Genomic DNA, 22,876 nt, shown 5'->3' with positions numbered 1-22,876 from the left:
TTCGAGACCTCTTGTATATACTTTAGTGTATACTTTAGTATATACTTTAGTATATATACTTTAGTTCATACTTTAGTATGTATACTTTAGTATATACTTATATGTCTATGTACTTTATGGCCTCTGGAGATCCGCCCTAGGACTTGTCCGCTTCCACTTAGGGACTTTTTTCTGTTCAACTGCCTCTATTTAACTGTCTTGATAGAAAATGGCCAGCAGAAGTCAGTAAAATTCCAAAATTGCTTTCTGCTGAGGGACTTTCTTTTATGAAATTTTTTTGGGGCAACTGCCTCTCTTTAACTTTCTTCATAGGAAACGACCAGCAGAGAACAGTAAAATACCAGAATCACTTTAGCATTCTCTAGATTCCAGTCCGTAGAAATTGTCTTCCACAAGCACCCGTAGACAATAATATTTTTGTAAAATCTTGTATTTTCAGTGATATGACCACCGGAGGCCCTGATTTTATATTAAAAACAGAGCTTTGGGCTATTCCATTTCCCACTGAAAGGCAATATTTCTCTCAATGTGTTCCCATACCTGGAATGTCATGCAGTTTGGTGCTTACTTTCCCTCCATGTTAAAGAACAGTAGATGTTTCAGCACCCAGGCTAATGTGCTTCATAGCCAAATAAATATAAGTCCCAAAGGAGAGACCGATTGCATTGCAAATTCTTGTTGATAAGGTTGTTGTCACCACTCCTACTGTTTGAAGAACCGGGTAAAGTGGTGGAGTGTCCTTAGCAGTGCAAGATTAACATTTTGGGTTAAGTGATGAATATAGAAGCTGAGCAGTTGAATTTCTGTTAATCATTGCCCTATTATGAAGGCTGCTTAGGTCCTCTAGCAACTTGTAATCATCTAACGAGTTTGCCAAGGAATTATTTTTCCGTTGGATGGTCATAGTTTGTTGGACATAATCCAGCAATGCTGAGGATGAAGAAAGGTCCACCACAAAAACTGAGTCAGACTCCACAAGATTACCTGGAGATTTTGCAAGCTTGAGAATAGTAATGATTTTTGTCTTCCTTGTGAGCATTGTATGGAAAGGTGGTGCTTGTTCTAGAAGGGATGGTTTCTCTAGTACTACACTGGAGTTCAAGTCAGTGGCGTAATGAAACTTGAGGGGGTCCTCTTCAAGGATTCATGGAGGGGCCGCCTCTGGACTCAATCAGGAGCTCTCCGGCCAGTGCACTGTGCTGAGGGGGCCCCTGGAGCTTGCCCCCACCCTCCAGCCACACCATGGGGGCCTATGTTAAGCCACTGGTTCAAATTGGAAAGACATGAGTCCAAAAATGAACTAATTTGTCCATGAGAAGAAGAGCTCTTGATGTTTGATTTTGAGTCGAAAACTGCCTCTATTTTGTTATTTGTTTAAAAAGCAGGCTTTTTGTTTCGGGAGGTGATAGTTGTTTCTCACTGACCATTATAGTTATTGCTGGAGGGTTAAGATCAGCTTCCGCAGATAGTTTTTCTGTGTCTTAAGATTCTGAAAGTTGGAAGGTTGGCAACTCTGGAGCCACCAGTGTGATAGCTGGAGGAGTAGGATCATTACTATTGGTCCGTCTTGTATTCCAGGTGCCTTTAGAATCTGCAGGCTTGTGTCATATTCTGATTTGAAATGCTTGTTTTGAGATCTGTTCTTCAAGTTATCAATGGTCGGAAATGTAGAGCAAGAATATTTCGCTAAGCGAGCTTGAGCGAGTTCCAGCATCCAGCACCGATGTAGTGTGAAAATATGTACCACAGGAATGAGACAATAACAATGCTGGTGGTGAAAGTGAAAATGCAGCTGCCAACATTTGGGGAACACAGAAGCCAGCCTGATCACCAGCGTAACCCTCTAAGTATCTTACATCAGGCATTAAAGAACAATAGTGCCCACATACGGGGGGATGCTGGTCCCCCACGCTCCATGCTTCACACAGTGCCTCCCTAAAACACCTCTCCCCACATATCTACACACATACCTCCTCCAACCGGCAAGATGTTAAATCAAAATAGTTCACCCATCATATTACCACTCACAGATAGCTGCATGTCTTTCTGCCTCTCAAAGACTCTCAAAGACAGACAGTATCTCCCACATGGCAGCAGGTTCCAGAAAGATGGCATACAGCAACACAACCTGGGGTGGTAAGACGGCTGAGGTCCCAATCCCTGTGACGAGCAAGAACTACTCTGTATGTCCGCGTGATAGGGACTGCCGACCCAGTGTGATGAGGAGAGAAAGCGAACAAGCAAGCAGCACGAGCCAACGATAGCGCTGGGATCTGGCTGGAGGCAGGGGAATCTACAGAAAATGGCAGGGTAGGACAGGACAGGGGCGGGTACGGCAGGTTAATTGAGCTTTTCAAGGGCACAGGTATAACCCCACCGACAGGTCATGCTGAGACACTGAGAACCTCAGCTCTACTCCGACACTGGCACAAGCACAGTGTCTCCGTCTCCATTCTTTCTTCCTCTGATGCCTCACTGAATTAAACTGAGTAGAATCTGTGAACAGCAGCTGACAAGTGGATATCTTACTCCGAAATGAAATCATTTCATTTGAACTGGAGTCTCAGACTCCACTTGGCAAGGACCAATTTCCTGAGAAACCCTGGTTGAGCAATTCATGCTGGCTAAGCAAAGACATGCTAGAAACACTTTACCATGAAGATATGAAGCTGTTGTCCTGTCATGTAAGCATCATTTGGTCCTAGCAGCTAACACTGCACATTCCAGGGTCCTTGCAAGAAATCAACTCGGGTCTGCAACTGCCTGTGGTAATCTGTCAAATCTTTGATCCCATGAGGAATATACTTTAAAGAACGGGATGAACTAAATAGACCCTTTACAATTCCTTGTGATGATTACATAGAGAAAACGCAGGACAGGGGTCGCGTCTTTTTCAAATTATACAATAAAAATAAAACAATTGGGTCAACGTTTGTGCAAACCATTTTTGAAGGTGTTCAAATCCCAAGGGCTAAAACCAACACTGATGGATCCTGTTGGCCAATGTCTAAAGACAATGTCTGACCCACAGAAGTCAATGAGTAAAAGAGGACCTCCATAAAAAAGCTTTCTGCACCTCTATGATGTGCATTGCGTGGTGTGTATTGCGTGTTGTCTGTGTGACGTGTGAGGACATTACATTTCACTGGACAGCTAATGTTGACTGCAGGTGAGACCTAAAAAGATACTGGCAGTTTGAGTGCTCAAAGACAAGACCCTGTTTACACAACTATTTTGAAGGAATCCCAATAACAACATTACAGTAGGGTTATGAAGAGCTGAAGGAAGGAAACATCTATGTGAATCTCTGCAGGGGAGGTCTAAACTAAAATAGTAATCGGGAATTCGGTCATCTGGTAAAAAGGAGCCCCTACTAGGAATGTCCGGTAGTTCCAGCCCATTCCTCAATTATTAAAGAAGATAGATGTCAGCAGAACATTAAGAAGAATCTCTACCTGGAAGCCTATGCTGGATGAAGCATATTGAGCCTCTTTGTTACTTACTGCACAAATCGGATCGCCATTCAGTCAGGACAAGTCCTTTTATGGCACAGGCTCGAACATAGGATGATAGGGCAGCACAGAAGCAGTCAACGGTGTTCTTGCAGGCACAGGTATCGAAGAGACAATTCTATAAATGCAACAAACAGCAAGTTTCAGTAGGAAACACATTAGCATGCAAGAATAGTTGCTTCAACATGAACTGCACTAGGTCCTACATTGCATTCCTGTTCACTGCCTCTGCTGACTAGGTGAAGTCAATCCCATCTTCTGGTGCCAACAGGCATTTTGGGTCAACTCAACCTACTGATGTGCCACTGGAATCGTGTCACTGAGATATCTCAAGCCAAGGACAAGTGCAGCAGAGTCACAGGTCCTAAAGTGAAATTGAGCAATGAACTCATGGGCAGTGGTGGAGCCAGCGAGGAGAGTCTCTGCAAGTGAGTGCTATGGGGAAGTGGAGAAAGGAGTGGCCAGTAGACTATGTCGAGTAGATCATGTCCCCTTCCAGCTGCTCACAGTTTATTGCATTTATCATAGGGTGCCCCCTCAGTTTGAGGTCTATAGCATAGGAGGGAAGCCATCGACCGAAAACCAAAAGAAAACTGAACCTTGCAAAATATTGAGACAAATATGACATAAATCAGAAGAAAATAGAAAAATATTGATGAAGTGGAAGACTACATTGTCATTGGCACAAGTATGGCAGCAGCTGCCTCTACAATCTCTGACAGTTTATAGCGCTATTTGGAATAATGCATAAAATTCCCCTAACATAACATAAAAAAACACAGCACAACATATCACAACAAAAAACTAGGGGGCATATTATCAAGGGGGTTTATCTCAGCTTTTTTGGTTTTAAAAGCCAAGAAAGCGGAGATAAAATTATCTCCCTATTACCTAGCTGTCACTAACACCAGTTAGCGACAGCTAGTAGGAGATAGCGACCATCTTGGGCCCCACTTTGCATGTCAGTGATATTTATCACTAATGACATGCAAAGTGGGCGTGCCAAGATGTTAGCGACTGGAAACAGTCGCTAACATCGCTATCTCCTATTACCAACTTTTGGAGATATTTGCGTTAAGCGCAAATTTCTCCAAAAGCTAACACCTGCCCTGAGCAGTTCTTAGCCATGTTATCCAATGGGAGGTGGATAACATGGCTAAGAGCATTAGCTCGGTAATGCATGAATATCGATGACTTTTCAGCGATATTCATGCATTGCGGACGATTTTTATTGCATTTGCGATAAACCTTGGTAATACCAAGGTTTATTTGCAATAAAAATCCGCGCAGCTCAGCGGTAAAATTTTGTCTCTAACCAAGCAATAGCGATAATTATCGCTATTGCTTGGTAATATGCCCCAAGGTTACTTAATCTAACTTAATATAGCAAATTGTAAACTGTATGAAATCATGCTCCTAATATCTGTATCTAAATTTGCCAAGTAGCAATAACATCGTTTCATATTAATGAATTTAACCCTACTGTGCAGTGTGATTAATATTGTGTTGTTGTTTAAAATGTGCCACACACAACCCTAGATATCTTCACAGCGAGATTTTAAAAAAGCAGGCTCATTAATAGGGCATATTATCTACAAACTACGATAAATATCGCAAAACGCTCTTAGCGCTTTTTCAATATCGCCCTCTTTCGCTGAATTACATCGCCCTGTTAGCGGCGTATTAGCAACGCTTTGATAATAGTCAATGTGCAATCCAGCGATAGACTGCGATAATCATCATTAACGTGTGAAATCCAGCGATGATTTCACAGCGCTTATTAAATGCTTGTTAATAGGGGACTGTGTACCTAACTACACAATCCACCTCCCATAGGCAATACTGGTAAGTCAGTTTTTTTTAAGGCGTTGGAATCATGCAATAATGGGGGCCTAGTGCGCCTTTTCTCATAGCTTCGCTGTTCAGGGGCAGCGTTGGTAATACTGCGATGTTGGTTTTTGCAGCATTTCACATGTTTTCTTAGGACGGAACGCCTACTTTGCATCTCATTAGCGATATTTATCGCTGTCATGAGATGCGTTACAAAATCGGCTGCTAACATGCGCTAATGCATGTTAGCGCCGCCTTGTTCATAGGGTGAAAAGAATATTGCTGCATTAATGGCAAAAAGTGTTGCTAAAGAGGCGATTCTGTCCTTGATAATATTCCCCAATATGTTACAAATACTTCTCAAAGGCTCCTCCCACGTAGATTTGAAAGACTCCAGAGCCTTTATGGCAAAAAAAATGGTTTTCTGGCCTTTCCTGAGAGCAAGACTCCCTCCAGCGAGGTTCAACCACGGACCAAATAGGCAAACTCCCGTTTTGCGAGGCCCTAATAGCGATTCATAGCGAATCGCTATTAAGGACTCGCAAAACAGGATTCATGTAGAAATTGCATGAAGAAATGCGATTCCTACATATTGCTTATTTGCGATTAGCAAATTGCTAATCGCAAATAAGGAATAACTCGCCAAAAGGCCCTAGGGAATGAATGGGGAGTATTCCTTATTTGCGATTAGCAATTTGCTAATCGCAAATAAGATAGCGATTTGAAGGGTGCCAGGGGTGTCCAAAGGACACCCTGTAGCACCCCTCAAATGAAACTTTACACAGGTGTTGCACACACACATGTCCAAAGGACATGTGTGTGTTTAACATGCAACTCAGAAAAATGCATTTAAATGCATTTTTCTGAGTTTTCGCAATTTACCACGAGGTCTAACCTCGTGGTAAATTGCAGCAAGAAATTGCGAATTCGCAAAATGAAATTGGATGTTGAATTGCATTTAAGGAATCTCAAATAGAGATTCCTTAAATGTAATTCATCGCAAAATTGCGAGATCGCAATTAGCGATTTTTACATTTGGGATGCTGAATCCCAAATGCAAAAATCGCTCTCGCAAAGGGCCAGATTCTCAGACTCTGGCCCTTTGCGAGCGCTATTTTCTTTGATGAATCGGGCGGTATGTGAGTCAATCTCAGAATGTCACTCCCAGTAGGGCCTTTCACAACCAACACAAGAGACCATAAAGGTAGTGTAAGTCCTACATGTTCTGGAGCATAATTAATGTATACGGGACAAATCAAATTCCCCAACTATGTCATTCTTGGGTTGGCATTGCTGATCCATGGATATGGGAATAAATTACAGGATATTTTGTTCTGATATTGAACGTAAATTTTGACTCCCTCTCACTGTATACATATCTGGTGTTTATATGTAAAATGCACACAGTATTGTTTTGTTCAAACAACCCAAGAATTACATGATTATGGAAATTGATCTTCCCTGTATATATTAATTATGCTGGTGTGACAATTTGGCACTTATCCCACAAAGTGCAATAATCACATATGAGCAATCATTTGTACGAGACATGAATGTTTATTAGTTGACATATGACAGTAACCATTTTTTTGTAGTAAAACAATATCTGCCTTGCTGAAACATGTGCTTTAAGTTACTGTGTCAACACGAGGTAATGTCATAAAACATTACCCAGAATGCTTCATAATAAGCGCAACTGGCACTTCGTATATAACTGACAGCAAAAATGGACTGAACGACTGTGAACAAGACTTATGTAGTCAAACTGCGTTGGTGTTGTCAAGCAGTATTTTGAATAATTTAAACTAACTGGATCTCCTTGTGTGCGGTGTTATCTGTGGTAGGAATACTTTGAGAGGGCCAGTCTCCCTCTCCTGCCAGTACCAGCATTGAGTATGCATCGTGAACTTGTGACCGCATTGCTTTACACACACACACACACACGCACACGCGCAGACATATACACATACACCCACACCCTATACATTTTTCCCACAATTCTTTTGGGCTAAAGTGACATTATATTTAGGTATAGTAAAGCCCTAGAAATGTATGATGTCATTAATGATGTAATTTAATATGTCATGAGTAATGCAATATGTGAGGTCAAGAGCAGTGTATGGCGGGAGTGCAAGTTAGAGCGAAGAGCGACCCCTTAGGAGGTGATTCGAGTGCTTTACAAATATCACTAACATAACATAACATAATTAGCTCATTACACTGTAACTGGTGAATTTCAGAAGCTTTCAACCTTTTGCACATTCATTTTTACCTTATTTCAACACTTAACTATAACTTCAAATTAACCTTTGTTTTTTTCAGTGTACATTTGTATGTGTGTATATGTATGTGTCAAGGTGAAGGAGAAAACACGCACCGTATCTAATAAGATATGGTGGATTATTTCTCTCACTGTGAACACATATACTTTTGGAAGCCACATACCAATGCACACACCCTTACGCCATAGTCATAGTGCATGTCTGTGTGTGTTCTCTGAAGCATAGGTTTTGTACAGGAAGGAGTCCCTTTCACCACAAAAACTATACATCAAGACTTTTCTCGCTTTGCATCTCTGTTTTACAATGCAGCACTCATGCAAAGTTGGAAAATTAGGAGGAATTAAAACATGTTCCCTCATTTTACCTCCTTCAAGGAGATGGAAGTTGGAAGATTTTGCCACAAAGTCCCCTCTACCAATGTTTGTAGATAAAGATTTTTGTCAAAACTCATGGATGTTTGCATGAGAATGCCCATTCATTGCCCATGGAACTCCCACTTGATGCAAAAAATACAAAGCACTATATAGAGCAATTAAGTGGTACTTTGGGATGCTGTCCAACACAAATAAGGACTTGTGTTGGATAGTTATTGCAAACCTAACACAAAAGTGACACAAACAGGGGCGGCTACTCTGATAAGGAGGAGGAGTGTCACCCCACTGCTCTCAAAGAAGGAAAAAATAAAAATAAAATAGCAATAACCTCATTATTAACATTTTATTTTTCTTTGCTATGGGGCTTGGTTGGGGGGGTGGGGATGGTGTCAGAGCCTGGGAGGAGTGGTTCATGCACACTCTAAGTGCGCATGATAGTTTGGACGGCCGTCTTAGCTTGGCCAAACAGTCATGCACACTTTGCATCTTCCCCATCAGGCAGTAATGCACAGCCTGGTGGGGAATATGCACAGTTTCCCTGTCCTGGTCTGAGTGTCGAATCATGGCACTCAGACCAAGCACAACGCTGCATTGCAGCATTTTGTGTGCTTCTGGGACTTGTCAGGAAACAATGATGGAGGAAAGACGGAGGCAGCCGTGAGGAAGTAAGTGTTTTAAAAAAAAATGTTTTGTTCACCCCTTGCCCTGCCCGCTCTGCCACCCTCATTCCATGCCAGCCGCCACTGGACACAAACACAGTCCAAACCATTAGTAAACCTGGAAGTGTCATTGAGTTACAGTGAGATTAAGAGTGAATGCCAGTGTATGAGTCAGTCAGTAAGAATGAATGGGATTGAGTAAAAGGGAGTGTAAGTGTGATGCTAGGGTCATGTGGCATGTCTTCCTGGAAAAAATCAGGATCAAGGGTCATATAATGCCACTTAGTGTAATGTCATTAAGTTCAAAGGGTATGTTATGTGACATCTGCTACACCTACCATGTGAATCGACACCCGTATATTCAACTAGGGACTTCCAGCAACTGAAAATTCTAGCACATGCACGCTTATACTCTTACACACTGCATGCTCTAAACCATTTAATGCACACTTATCTATAGGTACACAGATCCAGGAAACAGACTTGCAAAGTGGGGACATGAATACATTTCTGGCAATATTTGTTCCCACAGTAAGTATGTGCACCATGGCTTTTCTAACATCATGGAGAATTGTTGACCTCTTCTGTACTATTTTAATGGCTCTCGGTTCTTCAGGGTCATATTAGTTTCACAGTCCAGTAACTTCTTAGTGTAACAAAGAAAGGATGGTCCTCCCACACATGCCAGTAAAGCTATCCTGCTTGAATATGCACTTCCATTTCAAAACAGAGCTCTGCAGCTATCACTTCACCATGGCAAACAACTTTTGACCATACCTACAGTATTTCCAACAATGCATACAGTATGCGAGCATTCACCAGACACCTCACAGTTTCATCTGCCACTCTGTCACTACTTTGAGTGGGTAATCAAGCAACTGGAGGCATTAGCCTCAGGCTACGCTAAGCTAGTGGGTTGGCACCTACTCTTTTTCCATTACACTAATCACACACTAACATGACATTTGCTATTCTTGCAGGACAGAGCCTCCACTGACCTCTGGGATTAAGCCAACTGACATCAGTTAAGAAGTCTGAGTTAAAAAAAAATGTCCTCCAAATGACGGCTTCATTTAGAAAAAAGATAAGACAAGAAAAGACAAGACAAGCCCACCACATACGTACCTTGTAGTAGGACTGTGGATTCACCAAGTGATGACAAGGAGCAAATGGTCCATTGGACTTGTTGAGCAAATCACACGTGTCATGAGCGTAGTTGTCTGGAAGATATATCAGAGAGCATACTATTCAAGTTATTTTCTTGTTGTCATCTACGTTTTTAGACACCCATTTACGACAGTTTGCTAACTATGCAGGAAATTTCATGATATAAATCTTAGTTTGCCTCTGTAACCGTAAATGAGGAAAATATTGTATGTGGAAAAGAACCATGCCTAGATAAGTGGGTGCTAGAGAAGGGAGAGAGAATGAGATGAAAATATCTTGTCTTAGGAGTCAGGCCTTCCTGACTGTTAGCTAAAACAAGCCAGGTATAATCTTCGAATGCCTGGGAATAAGAAGATCCTCAGACAGCTGAAGATCAATTGACCTAGAGGTAAATGAAATCTAGGATCAATGTTCAACAGTAAAGGGATATCAGGAGAGCCAAGACACTGATTATGATTGAAGTGAAGTGGAATTTCCGTTTGTTATTTCTCTCCACCTGATCATGACTGGCCTGCTGTTCTGGCACCAGGTTTTCCCAGCGCAAAAATATCGGGTTCAATTTTACCTGTAATTCCAGCCACTAAATGTGCATGAAGCTTTGACTGCCTCCCTCCCTCCCCTGCTCTCCATACCGACCTCCCTCCACCGAGTGTGGCAGACAGAGGCTCCAGCGCACACATATCACCACCTTAGAGCAGGTGGTGCATGTGATCCTAAATCCCTCGAAAAGGGAATACCATGAGGAATAACGTTTTGTAATTCTGTGTGCGTGTGCAGTTCCAAAACGTGTGATAGGAGTAAACATGTGCCGAAAAATCAGTCAGGAACAGTAATTGCAGAAACCTGCAATCTTTAAACATGTTTATCCAAGTCATAATCCCCTGATGTTAACCCTTTGGCCACGGTGCTAATTCCAACAAGGCGCTGGTGGGTAAGCAAGGCGCTGCTATGTTCGTGACGGAACCACACCGTCATGAACCACGGTCGGCGTTTGCTCATGACGGTGTGGTTCAGTCACAGCCCCGCCCGCTCATTAATATGCCCGCACAGCCTGCAGAATAATGCCGCGTGGGTGGAGCGGCGGCAGCATAACGGACCCACGCTGTCATTAGCACACGCCGCCCGTGGCTCATGACGGCATGGTTCCATCATAAGCAGGCAAGGGGTTAATATGATGGATAGCAGTAGGATTGAGTAGAGAAAAGAACATAGCAGTTTGTGGATAGACTCATGGATAGCCCCTTTGGAGGTGGAGGCTAGCTGGATGGAAAACTGGGTAATGCTAATACATCCACGATACCCAAATGAACAGTCTTGGAACTCTCTGTGATTCAGTGGGCGATAGAAGTGACGGTTGGGAGCTCAAGAACCGAAGTAAGGGCTCAAGGGATATTTTTTAGGAAACTCCTTCTGCAGATAACTCGGGATCATTACTAGCACTACAAGTCGATGCTGACTGGTCCACCATGCCATGGCATCATAAAGGACTGGGTGGTATTGTTTACTTTTTGCCCAAAACAGGCCTTATTATGGGGCTTTTTATGAAAAATGTTAAAAAAAAACATGTCCCTGATGTAAAGGGAGATTTCTCCTAGGGAGTGGGGGCATTCCCATGCATGGCAATTCTAGACTGGAAAAACACTGCAATATGATGTCATGGGCCCACTATAATCGGGCTTGGCCTCTGGTCTCCAAGTCTGCTGTGGGTAGTGTAGCTCAGAGGATTGTTTCTGACAGTAGAGTCAGCTTTCACTCGCTCGACCTTCTATCTGAAATAACAGCCCTTCTCCCTCCCCTAAATTAAGCAGGGGAACCATGTGTTTAGTGAATGGGGGAATTAACAATTTATGGTGATGCTCCAGTACCATTAATGGCGCCTTAATATTGAACAGCTGAGGATAACTGATGAACACATATGTGTTTCTGTGGAACAAGGTTGGTAAAAGCCAGGTTCAAAAAGTTTGAGAAAAAATAGTAGGATGAAGGCTTCATGCAGGCCTGAAAACAAATTAGAGGGAAACTTCAATTCCCACATATTTCAGAGCAGCTGTGACTTTCTGGTCCTTTTTTGAGTATGCTGTAATATTCATAATTTTTAAGCTGACACTCTCTGTGAAATACAGGGAATAGGTAAGCACCTTTCGGACTGTGGGTATTAGGATGAGCGATTATCCGGTCTACTTGCATATTTAAGAGAAAATGCTCTTCAAGCCATTTTATCAATTTCTTTGCATCCAAATTGGGGGGATTAGAAATGAATCAGACAATCTCTTACTTTTCAGATTGTCTTTGGGTGTCTATCACACTGTTTTGAAAGGATTTGCATGTTTAACCATCATTCCCTTCCCTAGAATAAAGCCAAAATGGACTAGGAGAGGGGCTGCATCATAGGATATGTTACATTAATACAGCTGCTGAATGCTGTCTCAGTAACATGGTGCCTGAAATCCTTCTATAAAAGCTCATCTCTAATTTCCTTATTACAGTTAAGTTGTGATGTCTCTACCCACAGGGTTATAAAAAATGCGGTAGCTGCGCTATTCCAATAAATTATTTCTATTTTGAGATGTGACATCATAACAGCTCCTAGCAGAGCTAGCAGCCAAGGTGAAAAGAAGTGTGCAGAGTATAGTTACAGTTTAAACAATGAAACACCTTGAACAGCCCTTTCCTTCTGCTGATCAGCTTTTAATAAAAATGAACAATGATTTGCAGAAACGAGATCTTTGTAGCAACTATTAGACAGATGGAATCTCTGCACGATTCTACATATGCTGAGCTTTAGCATCTTTGTATGTTTTAAATTAAACTGATTCCAATATCTTTTGCAACAAATTATGAACTGGTTTTTCGGAGGTTAATTTTGCAAAAGCAATGTAACTTTTATTCTTCATGTCTGCAATCATACTAACTTCTTCAATATGAAGGAGCAACACACCAAGGTCTTAAGTGGTTTGTGGAAAGGGATGATGTGACCGTGCATATGGTGATGTAACACCTCTGTGATATCAGTATCCTTATAAAATACAGTAGGGGTAAAGAATACCATCTATTGGCATTTCTTGACACCCGTTACCATCACCACTGGTCCTATTTTTGGGCTCCTCAGAAGAAGTACTGGTTATTTTATTACGTGCCTCTAGTCATTAAGATACTGAGCGGTATCATAATAAGTATTCTTGTCACAACACCTTGCATTGCCTTTCCTATACCATGGTGAGCTCTCAAAAAAAGGGAAACTTACCTTTCTCTGAGTTAATTAGGCAGGGATCATCAAATATGTTTTTGACATCAGGGCATTGGGGGTAGACCTTCCAAGAATTGCCAAACGCTGCCGCTGTTCCCTCCACCATTCCACTGCTGCCTGTGAACTCATCTCCCTGGATGTTGTTGAAGTTCCCACAGAGACCTGATGGAGAAGCAGAAAGAGTTGTGAAGATAGTCAATTTTAACAGACACTGGGAAGGGAATCTCACAATGAAGATAAGGAAGAGAGACAATTTCTTACCGCAGAGTTTCCTCTGGAAGGAAGGGTCGATCTGGATATAGAGTTGCATGATTGGTACAAGCTGAATCTCAAGTTGTATGCCAATGTTTAGGTTTACAATAAGGAAGAAGGAGCAAGGTCTGAATATATGGAAATTGGCTGTGGACAAAGAAATCGATGCTTCTGTAAGATTTGTTTCAGAAAGTTAAAGCATGATGGGCACAACATGTGGCCATTTGTTTTAGATGTTTTACTATATCCAAAGTGCTGTACAGAGATCATTTTAAACAAAAGGTGCTGGAGGTAAACAGTAATGCATGTGGAGTCTGGTTAAGACCAGACTACAAAACTCAGGATGCGAGGGATAAAACAGTTGTCGCAAACACTTGAGACAGTTGTGGTTGGAACACTGTGCAGAACTTTTTACATATTTTAATTGCACATATAATTACAATTTGATGTCATTTGTTAGCATATCATGATCTTGTACAAATAATCGTCCTCTTTTTGAAACTTATATATTTCAGCCCTACATTGCTACATCCGTTAGTCTGGTACTGGGCCTCATTGTGTTTATCCTGACAGGAGTAATTCATTTGTACTGTTGAAAATGTAATCATGGAAACATACCGTATTTTTTGGCGTATAAGATGACTTTTTAACCCATGAAAATCTTCTCAAAAGTCGGGGGTCATCTTATACGCTAGGGGTCCTCTTATCAGCTGGTATACGGCGTGCTGAAACTTCAGGGACAGGCGCCCTGTAGCTGAGCCACCGCGCGTTGCATCCCTGCCAGCCGCCCCCTCTCCCTGCTCTCATGCGTACTCACATTGCGCACTACCACTCGGATCGTCTTGGAGACAGGGAGGGCTAAGCAGACAGGGAGGGAGAGCTGACCCACCCAATCCAAGCAGATCTTGATGCTAAAGTACACAGTTTCCATCGATACGTAATACAACAACGTAATAAACATGGCTATGCGTTAAGTAGTATTGGAAATATGGATGAAGCTCCAATGAATTTTGATATGGTTGGAAATAAAACTGTCAATCCAAAAGGTGAAAAAACGATTTTAATCAAAACAACAGGACATGAGAAGTCCAGTTTTACAGTGGTACTAGCATGCACAGCTGATGGCACCAAACTGAGACCAATGATTCTTTTTAAAAGAAAAACAATGCCGAAACTCAAGTTTCCTGTTGGTTGTTTTGTACATGTGAATGAAAAACGCTGGATGGATGAAGAAGGGGTAAAGCTATGGCTTGATGATGTATGGCGCAGGCGACCAGGTGGACCTATTCAAAAACGTAGTCTACTGTTGTGGGATATGTTCAGGGCTCAATTAACTCCCAGCACCAAGCAAAGGCTGGCAAGAATAAACACAGAGGCAGCAGTTATTCCTGCAGGATTTACATCATTGGTACAGCCACTGGATGTGTGCCTAAACAAGCCATTTAAAGATTGCATTAGAGAACAGTGGAATGAGTGGATGGTTAGAGGCGAAAAGTCATTCACAAAAGGAGGAATTATGCGTGCTCCACAGTTGGATGTTTTGTGTAAGTTTGTCATGAAAGCCTGGGATGATATTGATGCTCAAACAGTTATCAAGTCTTTCAAGAAGTGTAGCATATCAAATTCATTAGATGGTATGGAGGACAACTACTTGTGGCAAGATGAAGAGGAAGTCGAAGCCGAGACCACACCATCTGATACGGAATTAGATCCATACGATGACTGCCTTACAAATGTATTACAAGATGTCATTGATTTACTTATGATATCAGATGACAAACAGGAGGATTTTGAAGGCTTTTAACCACATGGCTGCTGCGGGGATTTTTGCCCTGTGCTGCAAATTGCCATTTTGCTGTTTCCATGACGAGCTCAGCTCGTCATCAGCACACGACACCCGTGGGTGATGACGAGCTGAGCTCGTCATCAGCAGCGAAAGGGTTAAAGGGAAACTGTCACGCCAGCAAATCCTGTAACAATAGCTTGGAGTTATGATTGGCGCCATGGACTTGCCTAGCACTTGCTTTCTCTCTATTGTTTGTTATCTTCCTCCTATCATCATCAGTTCCAGTTTGGGTGACAGCTTAGAAAGCAAACAGAATGGCAGCTCTCATGGGTTTATTGTCTTATCCTTCCTTTCAGCTTTAGAGTGAATTAGGAAAAGTTTAATCCACTTGCACTTTTTTATGTTACATGTTTGATGACAAACAGCCTTATGTTTATAAGTGACAGTTTTCCTACAAAGTAGCTGCATGTCATAAGCATTAGAATTAAAATTACCATATTAAAAACAAATCTGATGTTTTTAAATTTTTATTTGGTGTGCGTTGGAAGAGGGGTAGTCTTATGCGGCGCATATAGCCCAAACCCTACATTTTAACAGGAAAAGTAGAGGGTCGTCTTATTCGCCCACTCGTCTTATGCGCCCGACAATACGGGTAGGTATTTCAAAATCAGTGGAATTATAGTTGAACGGCAGTGCTACCCAATCAATCAAGCAATCAAGACACTTGTATAGCGCACTACTCACCCGGAAGGGTCTCAAGGCGCTGGAGGGGAGGGGTCCTCTACTTCTCGAACAGCCAGGTCTTCAGTTGCTTCCTGAAGGAGAGGTGGTCCTAGGTTAGCCGAAGGTGGTTGGGGAGAGAGTTCCATGTCTTGGCTGCAAGGTAGGAGAAGGATCTTCCACCGGCGGTGGCCTTGCGGATACGTGGAACGGCGGTGAGGGAAAGGCTGGTGGACCGTAGCTGGCGGGTGGGCGTGTAGAAGGTCAGGCGGTTTTTGAGGTACTTGGGGCCCAGGTCGTGGAGAGCCTTGTGTGCGTGGGTGAGGAGTCTGAACGTGATCCTCTTGCTGATGGGGAGCCAATACAGGTCTTTCAGGTGGCTGGAGATATGGCTGTGGCGGGGATGTCCAGGACGAGGCGTGCGGAGGCGTTCTGGATGCGTTGGAGTCTCTTCTGAAGTTTGATTGTGGTTCCGGAGTAGAGGGTGTTTCCGTAGTCCAGTCGGCTGGTGGCGAGTGCCTGGGTGAACGTCTTCCTTGTTTCGGTGGGGATCCATCGGAAGATCTTGCGGAGCATGCGCAGGGTGTTGAAGCACGATGATGAGACGGCATTGCATTGTCTGGTCATCGAGAGGGAGGAGTCCAGGATGAAGCCCAGGTTACGTGCGTGGTCCGTTGGCTTGGGAGTGGTGCACAGGGCAGGCGGCCACCAGGAGTCATCCCTGGCGGAGGGCGATGATCCCAGGATGAGGACTTTCGTCTTGTCTGAATTCAGTTTCAGTCGGCTGTTCTTCATCCATTCGGCGACGTCTTTCATCCCTTCGTGTAGGCTGGTTCTGGCGGTGGCTGGGTCATTGGCGAGGGAGAGGATCAGCTGGGTGTCGTCGGCGTAGGAGATAATGTTGAGGTTGTGTTGGCGTGCGATGGCGGCGAGGGGGCTCATGTAGACGTTGAAGAGGGTAGGGCTGAGCGATGATCCCTGTGGGACGCCGCAGATGACTTCGGTGGCCTCGGATCTGAATGGAGGGAGGCAGACTCTCTGGGTTCTTCCAGCGAGGAACGAGATGATCCCCTCCAGTGCCTTTTCTCGGATTCCGATGTTGCTGAGGTGTTGCACTAGGGTGCGGTGGCAGACGGTGTCAAACGCGGCGGAGAGGTCCAGTAGGATGAGGGCCGCTGTTTCCCCGTTGTCGAGGAGGGATCTGATGTTGTCAGTTGCTGCGATGAGGGCAGTCTCGGTGCTGTGGTTGGCTCGGAAGCCGAATTGCGAGTGGTCGAGGGATCCGTTCGTCTTGAGGAAGGCGGCAAGCTGTCTGTTGACGTTCTTCTCGATGACTTTGGCCGGAAAAGGGAGGAGCGAGATGGGGCGGAAGTTCTTGAGGTCGGTGGGGTCCGCTGTTGGTTTCTTCAGGAGGGTGCTGAGCTCGGCATGCTTCCAGCATTCCGGTAAGGTGGCGGTGTTGAAGGAGGCGTTGATGATGTCCTGGAGTTGGGGGGCGATGATGGAGTCGGCTGTGTTGAAGACATGGTGGGGGCAAGGGTCTGTTGGAGATCCGGAGTGGATGGTGTTCATTGTGCGGCTGGTGTCTTCGTTGTTGATCGGGGTCCATGCGCAGAGGGTGGAGGTGGGTGGCGTTGGTTCGGTGGTTAGGTGCGTGGTTGTAGCGCCGAAGCTGTTGTGTGGGTTATGTCACTTTTACACTGTCAAACCTCTACCCCTCAGATTGATGAGATATTGCATTCTCAGAAAACATATACATGCCTAGGCATAACTAGATTTTTTAGATAGGGCTGTGCTCGTCGGTGACTTAATACTAAAGACAGTTAGGTCTTCAGAATTATCATAAAATAGGTAATACATTGCAATTTGAAGTCTATTACAAGTAAATATGTGACTATATATTCAATGTGAATACCATGAAAAGGTGACTGGGTTTTACAAGTTCAGTTGTATTTAGAGGCGCATCCATTGAACCTCAGGTCAAGTAAACATTACAGGCTCATACTGTAATCAGCTGAGCTGCACTTCATGTTAAACATACACACAAAACAGTTTCCCTCTGAGGATGCCCCCCATCACAATGAGCACACTAACTAACAAGTCATCATGGTAGGACTTAATTTGTGCCTTGAATTAATTGTATGGAATAAACTAAGTCAGACCTCTTCTAGGGAAGTTTGGGAAGTGGATACTCTACTGAGAACATTTTTGATAAAAATATGTTCTAATTGTGAATTTTAAAGCACAGTTTTCATATACAATTGCTATTCAAGTCTTTTCATAGTGTGTCAAGATAATGAAATCTCATGCTCCCCAAGAGTTGACCCTCCCCCTTTGTTTCCCAAATGCATTATGGGTGACCAGATATGTCAAAAATACCAACATTGTGCCTGGGCCAGCATTTCATCATGGGTGCCACCGTATGCCATATATTACATACAATATGCTGGTGCCAGATGTTTGACACCAGTGCCCCTCATATGCCAAGGTAGCCCTTAAATCAAACATTACCTCAGAATACTAGAGCTATCATTTTGCCTCCCTTATGCCATGGATATTCTCTTTCAAGACAAGAATTAGTTCCAATGTGATAGTTTCCTCAAGTATGCCAGAATTATTCCATGAATTCCCCACATGATAAGTCATATATTCAGTATATCAGTGCCAGTATTTTGTCACAGCATCTGACGGGATAGGAATTGCCTACAGTAGGCCAGCACCAGTATTTTGCCAAGTGTGCCTCATTTAAAACAAGAATGACCTTGAGTATGCCAGGGCCAATGGCAGGCCTGCAAGTATAACGCCACATACTCATGCTCACTTACACTTACGTATTCACACTCTGTGAGAAATTGGATGAATAGTCAGGGTGGATTGAAGTCTACTCTTATTATGAATGCATGGCATCAGTCTCTCACTCCTGTTCCCCAGGGTGATTTATCCAATATTTTATGTTTGCCACAGTGACAAATGCCTGTGTGAAGCCTCTGAGTTCTAGGGACTTTGACAGTTGCTGGAGAGCAGCCAAGGGACAAAGATGGGGGTTTGGGGGGTACCCGGTAACAGGATGCAGAGGGAGACTTGGGGATAAGTCTGAGAGCTCTGTATGGGGAGTGCTCAGTTTGTTAGGGTCCTTCGAGCAAGGGGGCACAGTCAATTGGCATTGACCGGGGTGGGAAAGCCCATCGGGGAGCATCTATAACAAAACGGTATGTAAGTGTAATCCTTATTCCAAACAACAATGATAAAACATTGAGATGTATGCAAATGCACCGGTTGAATAAAGTGCCCCGAGTTTTTACAATCACCGATATGTGCTCAATGTGATGGGTATAACTCTGGCCTGTGCTTGTAAAAGAAAGAGCAGTGTTTATAGACCAAAAAGCGTTAGTGCATTAAGCGACGTGACAATAAATGCGTGCTGATATTAAAAAAGCTGGTTGAGCTTAAACGCAGAAAAAATAATCAAATAGAAGAAAGGTTCAGAGGTTCTAAGTAAGACGATCCCATGCAAAAAATAACCATTATAGATGCTCCCCGATGAAAGGCGGTGGCCCGAAATGCATTGGAGCGGATTATGAAATGTTGCATTTGTGAATGTTGAAAACTTATGTGGAATTATGTGGAATCACAGCATCATATGGATATGAAAAGAATACCAATGATGGAATAAATATAAGTAATTAAAAGAACTATATGGATAAAAAGCTAAGATTGTCCAGTTAAATCGTTTTTGAACAATACATCACATTGAGTGCCTCAGGGATGTTTCCAATGACCCATTGGCTACACTCATACTGATTTATCTACACTCGCCCGGAGTGATGGGCGACACCTGAGAGCACCTACAAACTTTATTTCCTTTTGAAGAAACATTATCAAAAGCAGTGCCTGGCTCTATTTAACTTTTAGACCATGTTGTGTTTTCACATTTCTTTGCACCATTTCACGCAGCCTGCAATGGCAGTCTGCATGAGTTTGGTAAAGGGTCCTTTAGAGTGGCATAATACATACTGCTGCCGATAGGGACCTTCTTTAGTGTCCATGCCCTAGGTATCAGGGGTACCATTTACTAGGGACTCACAGATGTACTAAATATCTTACCTACTGGGGAAATATTAAACAGCTACCTTGTTTTAGGGAAAGATCCCTGGCACTGGGGACCTGGTAAGCAGGAACTCAGTACACGTCAGTCAAAATTGCATTAAATACCAGGCAAAAAGTGGGGGTGACATATCAAACAAGCATTGGCATAGCCAATAGGTCTTGTCATTGGGACAATAATAGGGGCAGATTTACAATAACTGGCGCATCCCCAGGGATGCACCAGTTATTGTGCGCCGCAGCTCCGCCACCCATGGTGCGCCGCATTTACAATGCGTCGCACCATGGGGCAAAAACGGCACAGATGCATGACGCATCTGTGCCGTAAAGGCGGCGCATTGCTGGCGTTGCATCGCAAGCGCGACGCAGCTCCAGCAATTCTCTTGGGGGCCCTATCTGTCCAATGCTGCGTCAAGCCTTACGCCTGCTTCAAGCAGGTGCAGGGTTTTGACACAGCATTGGCCTAAAAGTGACTGAATGAAATCTTGTAGATTTCACTCAGCCACTTTTAGGAGGTGTTCCTGCGCAGGAACGACCCCCCCTGCGCTGGAACGCCTCCCTATGGCGCAGGGCTTTACAACGTGACGCATCTACCAGATGCATCACGTTGTAAATATCTGCACAATGGCGCAACTTTTGCGCCGCCGCTGCTTCACAAAAGTGACGCAACGGCGGCGTAAAAGAGGCGCAAGGGGGTGGTAAATCTGCCCCTAAGTGTTTAGCCATGCAACAGTTGATGTTTCACCAAGGATATTGTGCTGCATAACTAAATACTTATAAGGTCCCAAAAGCGGGACCTATTGGCTATGGCAATGCTTGTTTATTTAATATCCTCTCCCAATCTAATTTAGTGGAATGCTATATCATCAGGTTTGCCCTGACTCCTAAAGATCGGGGTGGGCTTGACCGTATTCCAGGGAGCTTTTTGTATATTGCTAGTCAGGGGAGCTACAATAAAAAATTACTCATCCACTCCCAAGATATCCCTTTTTTCGCGAGGTGGGTGGGAGATGATTGAAATAAACTATATAAGGGGCAGGTTTGATTTGATGGTCCTGTAACCCTTTTAGTACCAACATGTTTCCATCTACACTAATGGCTGAAAACGGTCTGCGACATTCATCAAGGTGGCTTTGTTTTTCTAATACTCCCCTGCTAACATCTCTTTTATGAAAATATATCAAGTCATGCACAATAAAATAATTTTTTAGGCATGACACAGGGAACAGAAGCATCATTGTATTGGGGATGTGGTTAGCTGGAGTGTTTTTAGCTATTCCTTTGAATGAGAGCTCCTTGTACATAAACGTTGATGGTTTAGGAGTGAGCTGACTGATGCGGTGTCACTAAAACTCACCAGAAGACTCCACATCACCACAGACAGGGAGCCCCGGTCCTGCGTTTTCATTTAATGACCTAACACAATTTCGGTTTTGCTATCCTATTTTACTGTAGTTGAACACGCAAGATATCTGAAAACAGTGATTTCTGTGTGAAGTTCCTATGAATGAAAGTGCCTCCTTTATTGTGACTCAACTATTTCTGCTCATGATGGTGCATCACATAACACTGGGGCACATTGCTGAAGACGTGTAGCCCAGGGAAAGGCGGCAGCCCAGGAGGCACGCTATAACCACTGACCCGATCAGCTGCGACCCTAGAATTTGCTGAGTAATGGGTGAAGGCGGGAGAGACCAGGCTCAGAATGCCAGATTACGCGCTTGTCACGTCACGTGATGTTGTTGCTAGGGACGCCTCCCTCCAAAAGTGAAACAGACTAGGACACTGTCAGGTCAGTGATCATCGAGGCCCTTCTCTCCTCCCTGTCAGTAGCTTGTGTGGTGTATTTGTGCCAGCTTGCTCACGCACACCCACCGCCTCGCGTTCTACCCTTCCAGCCAATGGGGTGCTAGGCCACGTGCGCACATTCAAACAGCGTTCTGGAAGGAGGCGGGCTGCAAGATTCGGCAGCACAAACAAACTAGATCATCTGAAAAGCAGCCGTTAGCGGGCGCCGGAGACTGTGCCAAGCCGTGCAGCGCCGTGGACAGGCTCAGACAGGATCCGATCTCCTCCATGCCGCGTGGAAACGCTGAGGCATAGCAATCATGGTGACCATGCCACAGCCCCCACACCATCAGCACTGAGTAGACACGACATCCCACGAGCTGCACCCTCAGTGCGGGCATGGCCCAGAGACCGTTACTCAGGTAAGAGTCTGCACCCACCAGAGGGGATCCGCGTGCATGGAGGTAGAGATCTGCACCATGTTTAGAGAGGAGTATCCAAAAACGAACACTCAGTTCCGTAAAAAAGGGAAATCTGCACATGCCTCTCTGAGTGAGTCGCTTTTGTCTCCTGACAGGCAGACTGGCCCAGGGCTCGGAGTCACAGGTGCCTCTGAGAGGAGGCCCAGGACGGATGCGTGCCATGCGCCTTCCCTGTCAGAAACTGATCAATGCCAGTGAGACCTACGGTGGCTCTGGGGACCTAGATGGATTGGGAATGGTCGCCTTACAGATAATAATAGTGAAACGCGCCTTATTTTTATTAATAGTCTTTGCCGCCTAGAATGTAGCAATAGTTACTCGATATTTAGAAATAGTGATGAACACCGGAAACCGAATAAAAAGAGCAGGCGAAGAAAATATTCATGAGAGATAGTGGGCATTAAACCTTCATTTGTAATGGCGATGGATATCTAAAATTTAGTAATGGAAATGTACACGCACCATTAGTAATACCGAGGGAAACTTTTTTTATTTTTTATTAAATGAGTGTATATTACTTTAAATTTCTGGTACTGGCAATTACTATTTACTCATTGGCCAGTAGTTTGGCACTTATAGGACCAGTCATTTAGAGTTCTGGTATATCGCCCTATTGCTGGTATCTTTGGAAAGGTGTGCTTGGTCTGTCTAGGAAGAATGGTCGTATCAAGTC

The 22,876-nt window shown here is 43.8% G+C and overlaps 1 protein-coding gene across 1 annotated transcript in view; it reads right to left on the bottom strand.

Annotated features, from left to right (window-relative positions):
* LOC147733193 (mucin-5AC-like) overlaps window positions 1–22,876 on the bottom strand; it is a 245,804-nt gene that overhangs the window by 157,533 nt on the left and 65,395 nt on the right. The window contains exons 13-16 of the mRNA XM_086957733.1: window positions 13,333–13,470; window positions 13,069–13,233; window positions 9,783–9,877; window positions 3,504–3,630 (exon numbers count right to left, since the gene is read on the bottom strand). Coding sequence (XP_086813859.1) covers window positions 3,504–3,630; window positions 9,783–9,877; window positions 13,069–13,233; window positions 13,333–13,470 — 525 coding nt within the window. The remainder of the gene's footprint in view (window positions 1–3,503; window positions 3,631–9,782; window positions 9,878–13,068; window positions 13,234–13,332; window positions 13,471–22,876) is intronic.

This window comes from Lissotriton vulgaris, chromosome 2_1 (genome assembly GCF_964263255.1).
Source record: "Lissotriton vulgaris chromosome 2_1, aLisVul1.2, whole genome shotgun sequence".
NCBI lineage: Eukaryota > Metazoa > Chordata > Amphibia > Caudata > Salamandridae > Lissotriton > Lissotriton vulgaris.
The sequence above is the reverse complement of the archived record's forward strand: the minus strand, read 5'-3'. Positions and strand labels throughout refer to the sequence as shown.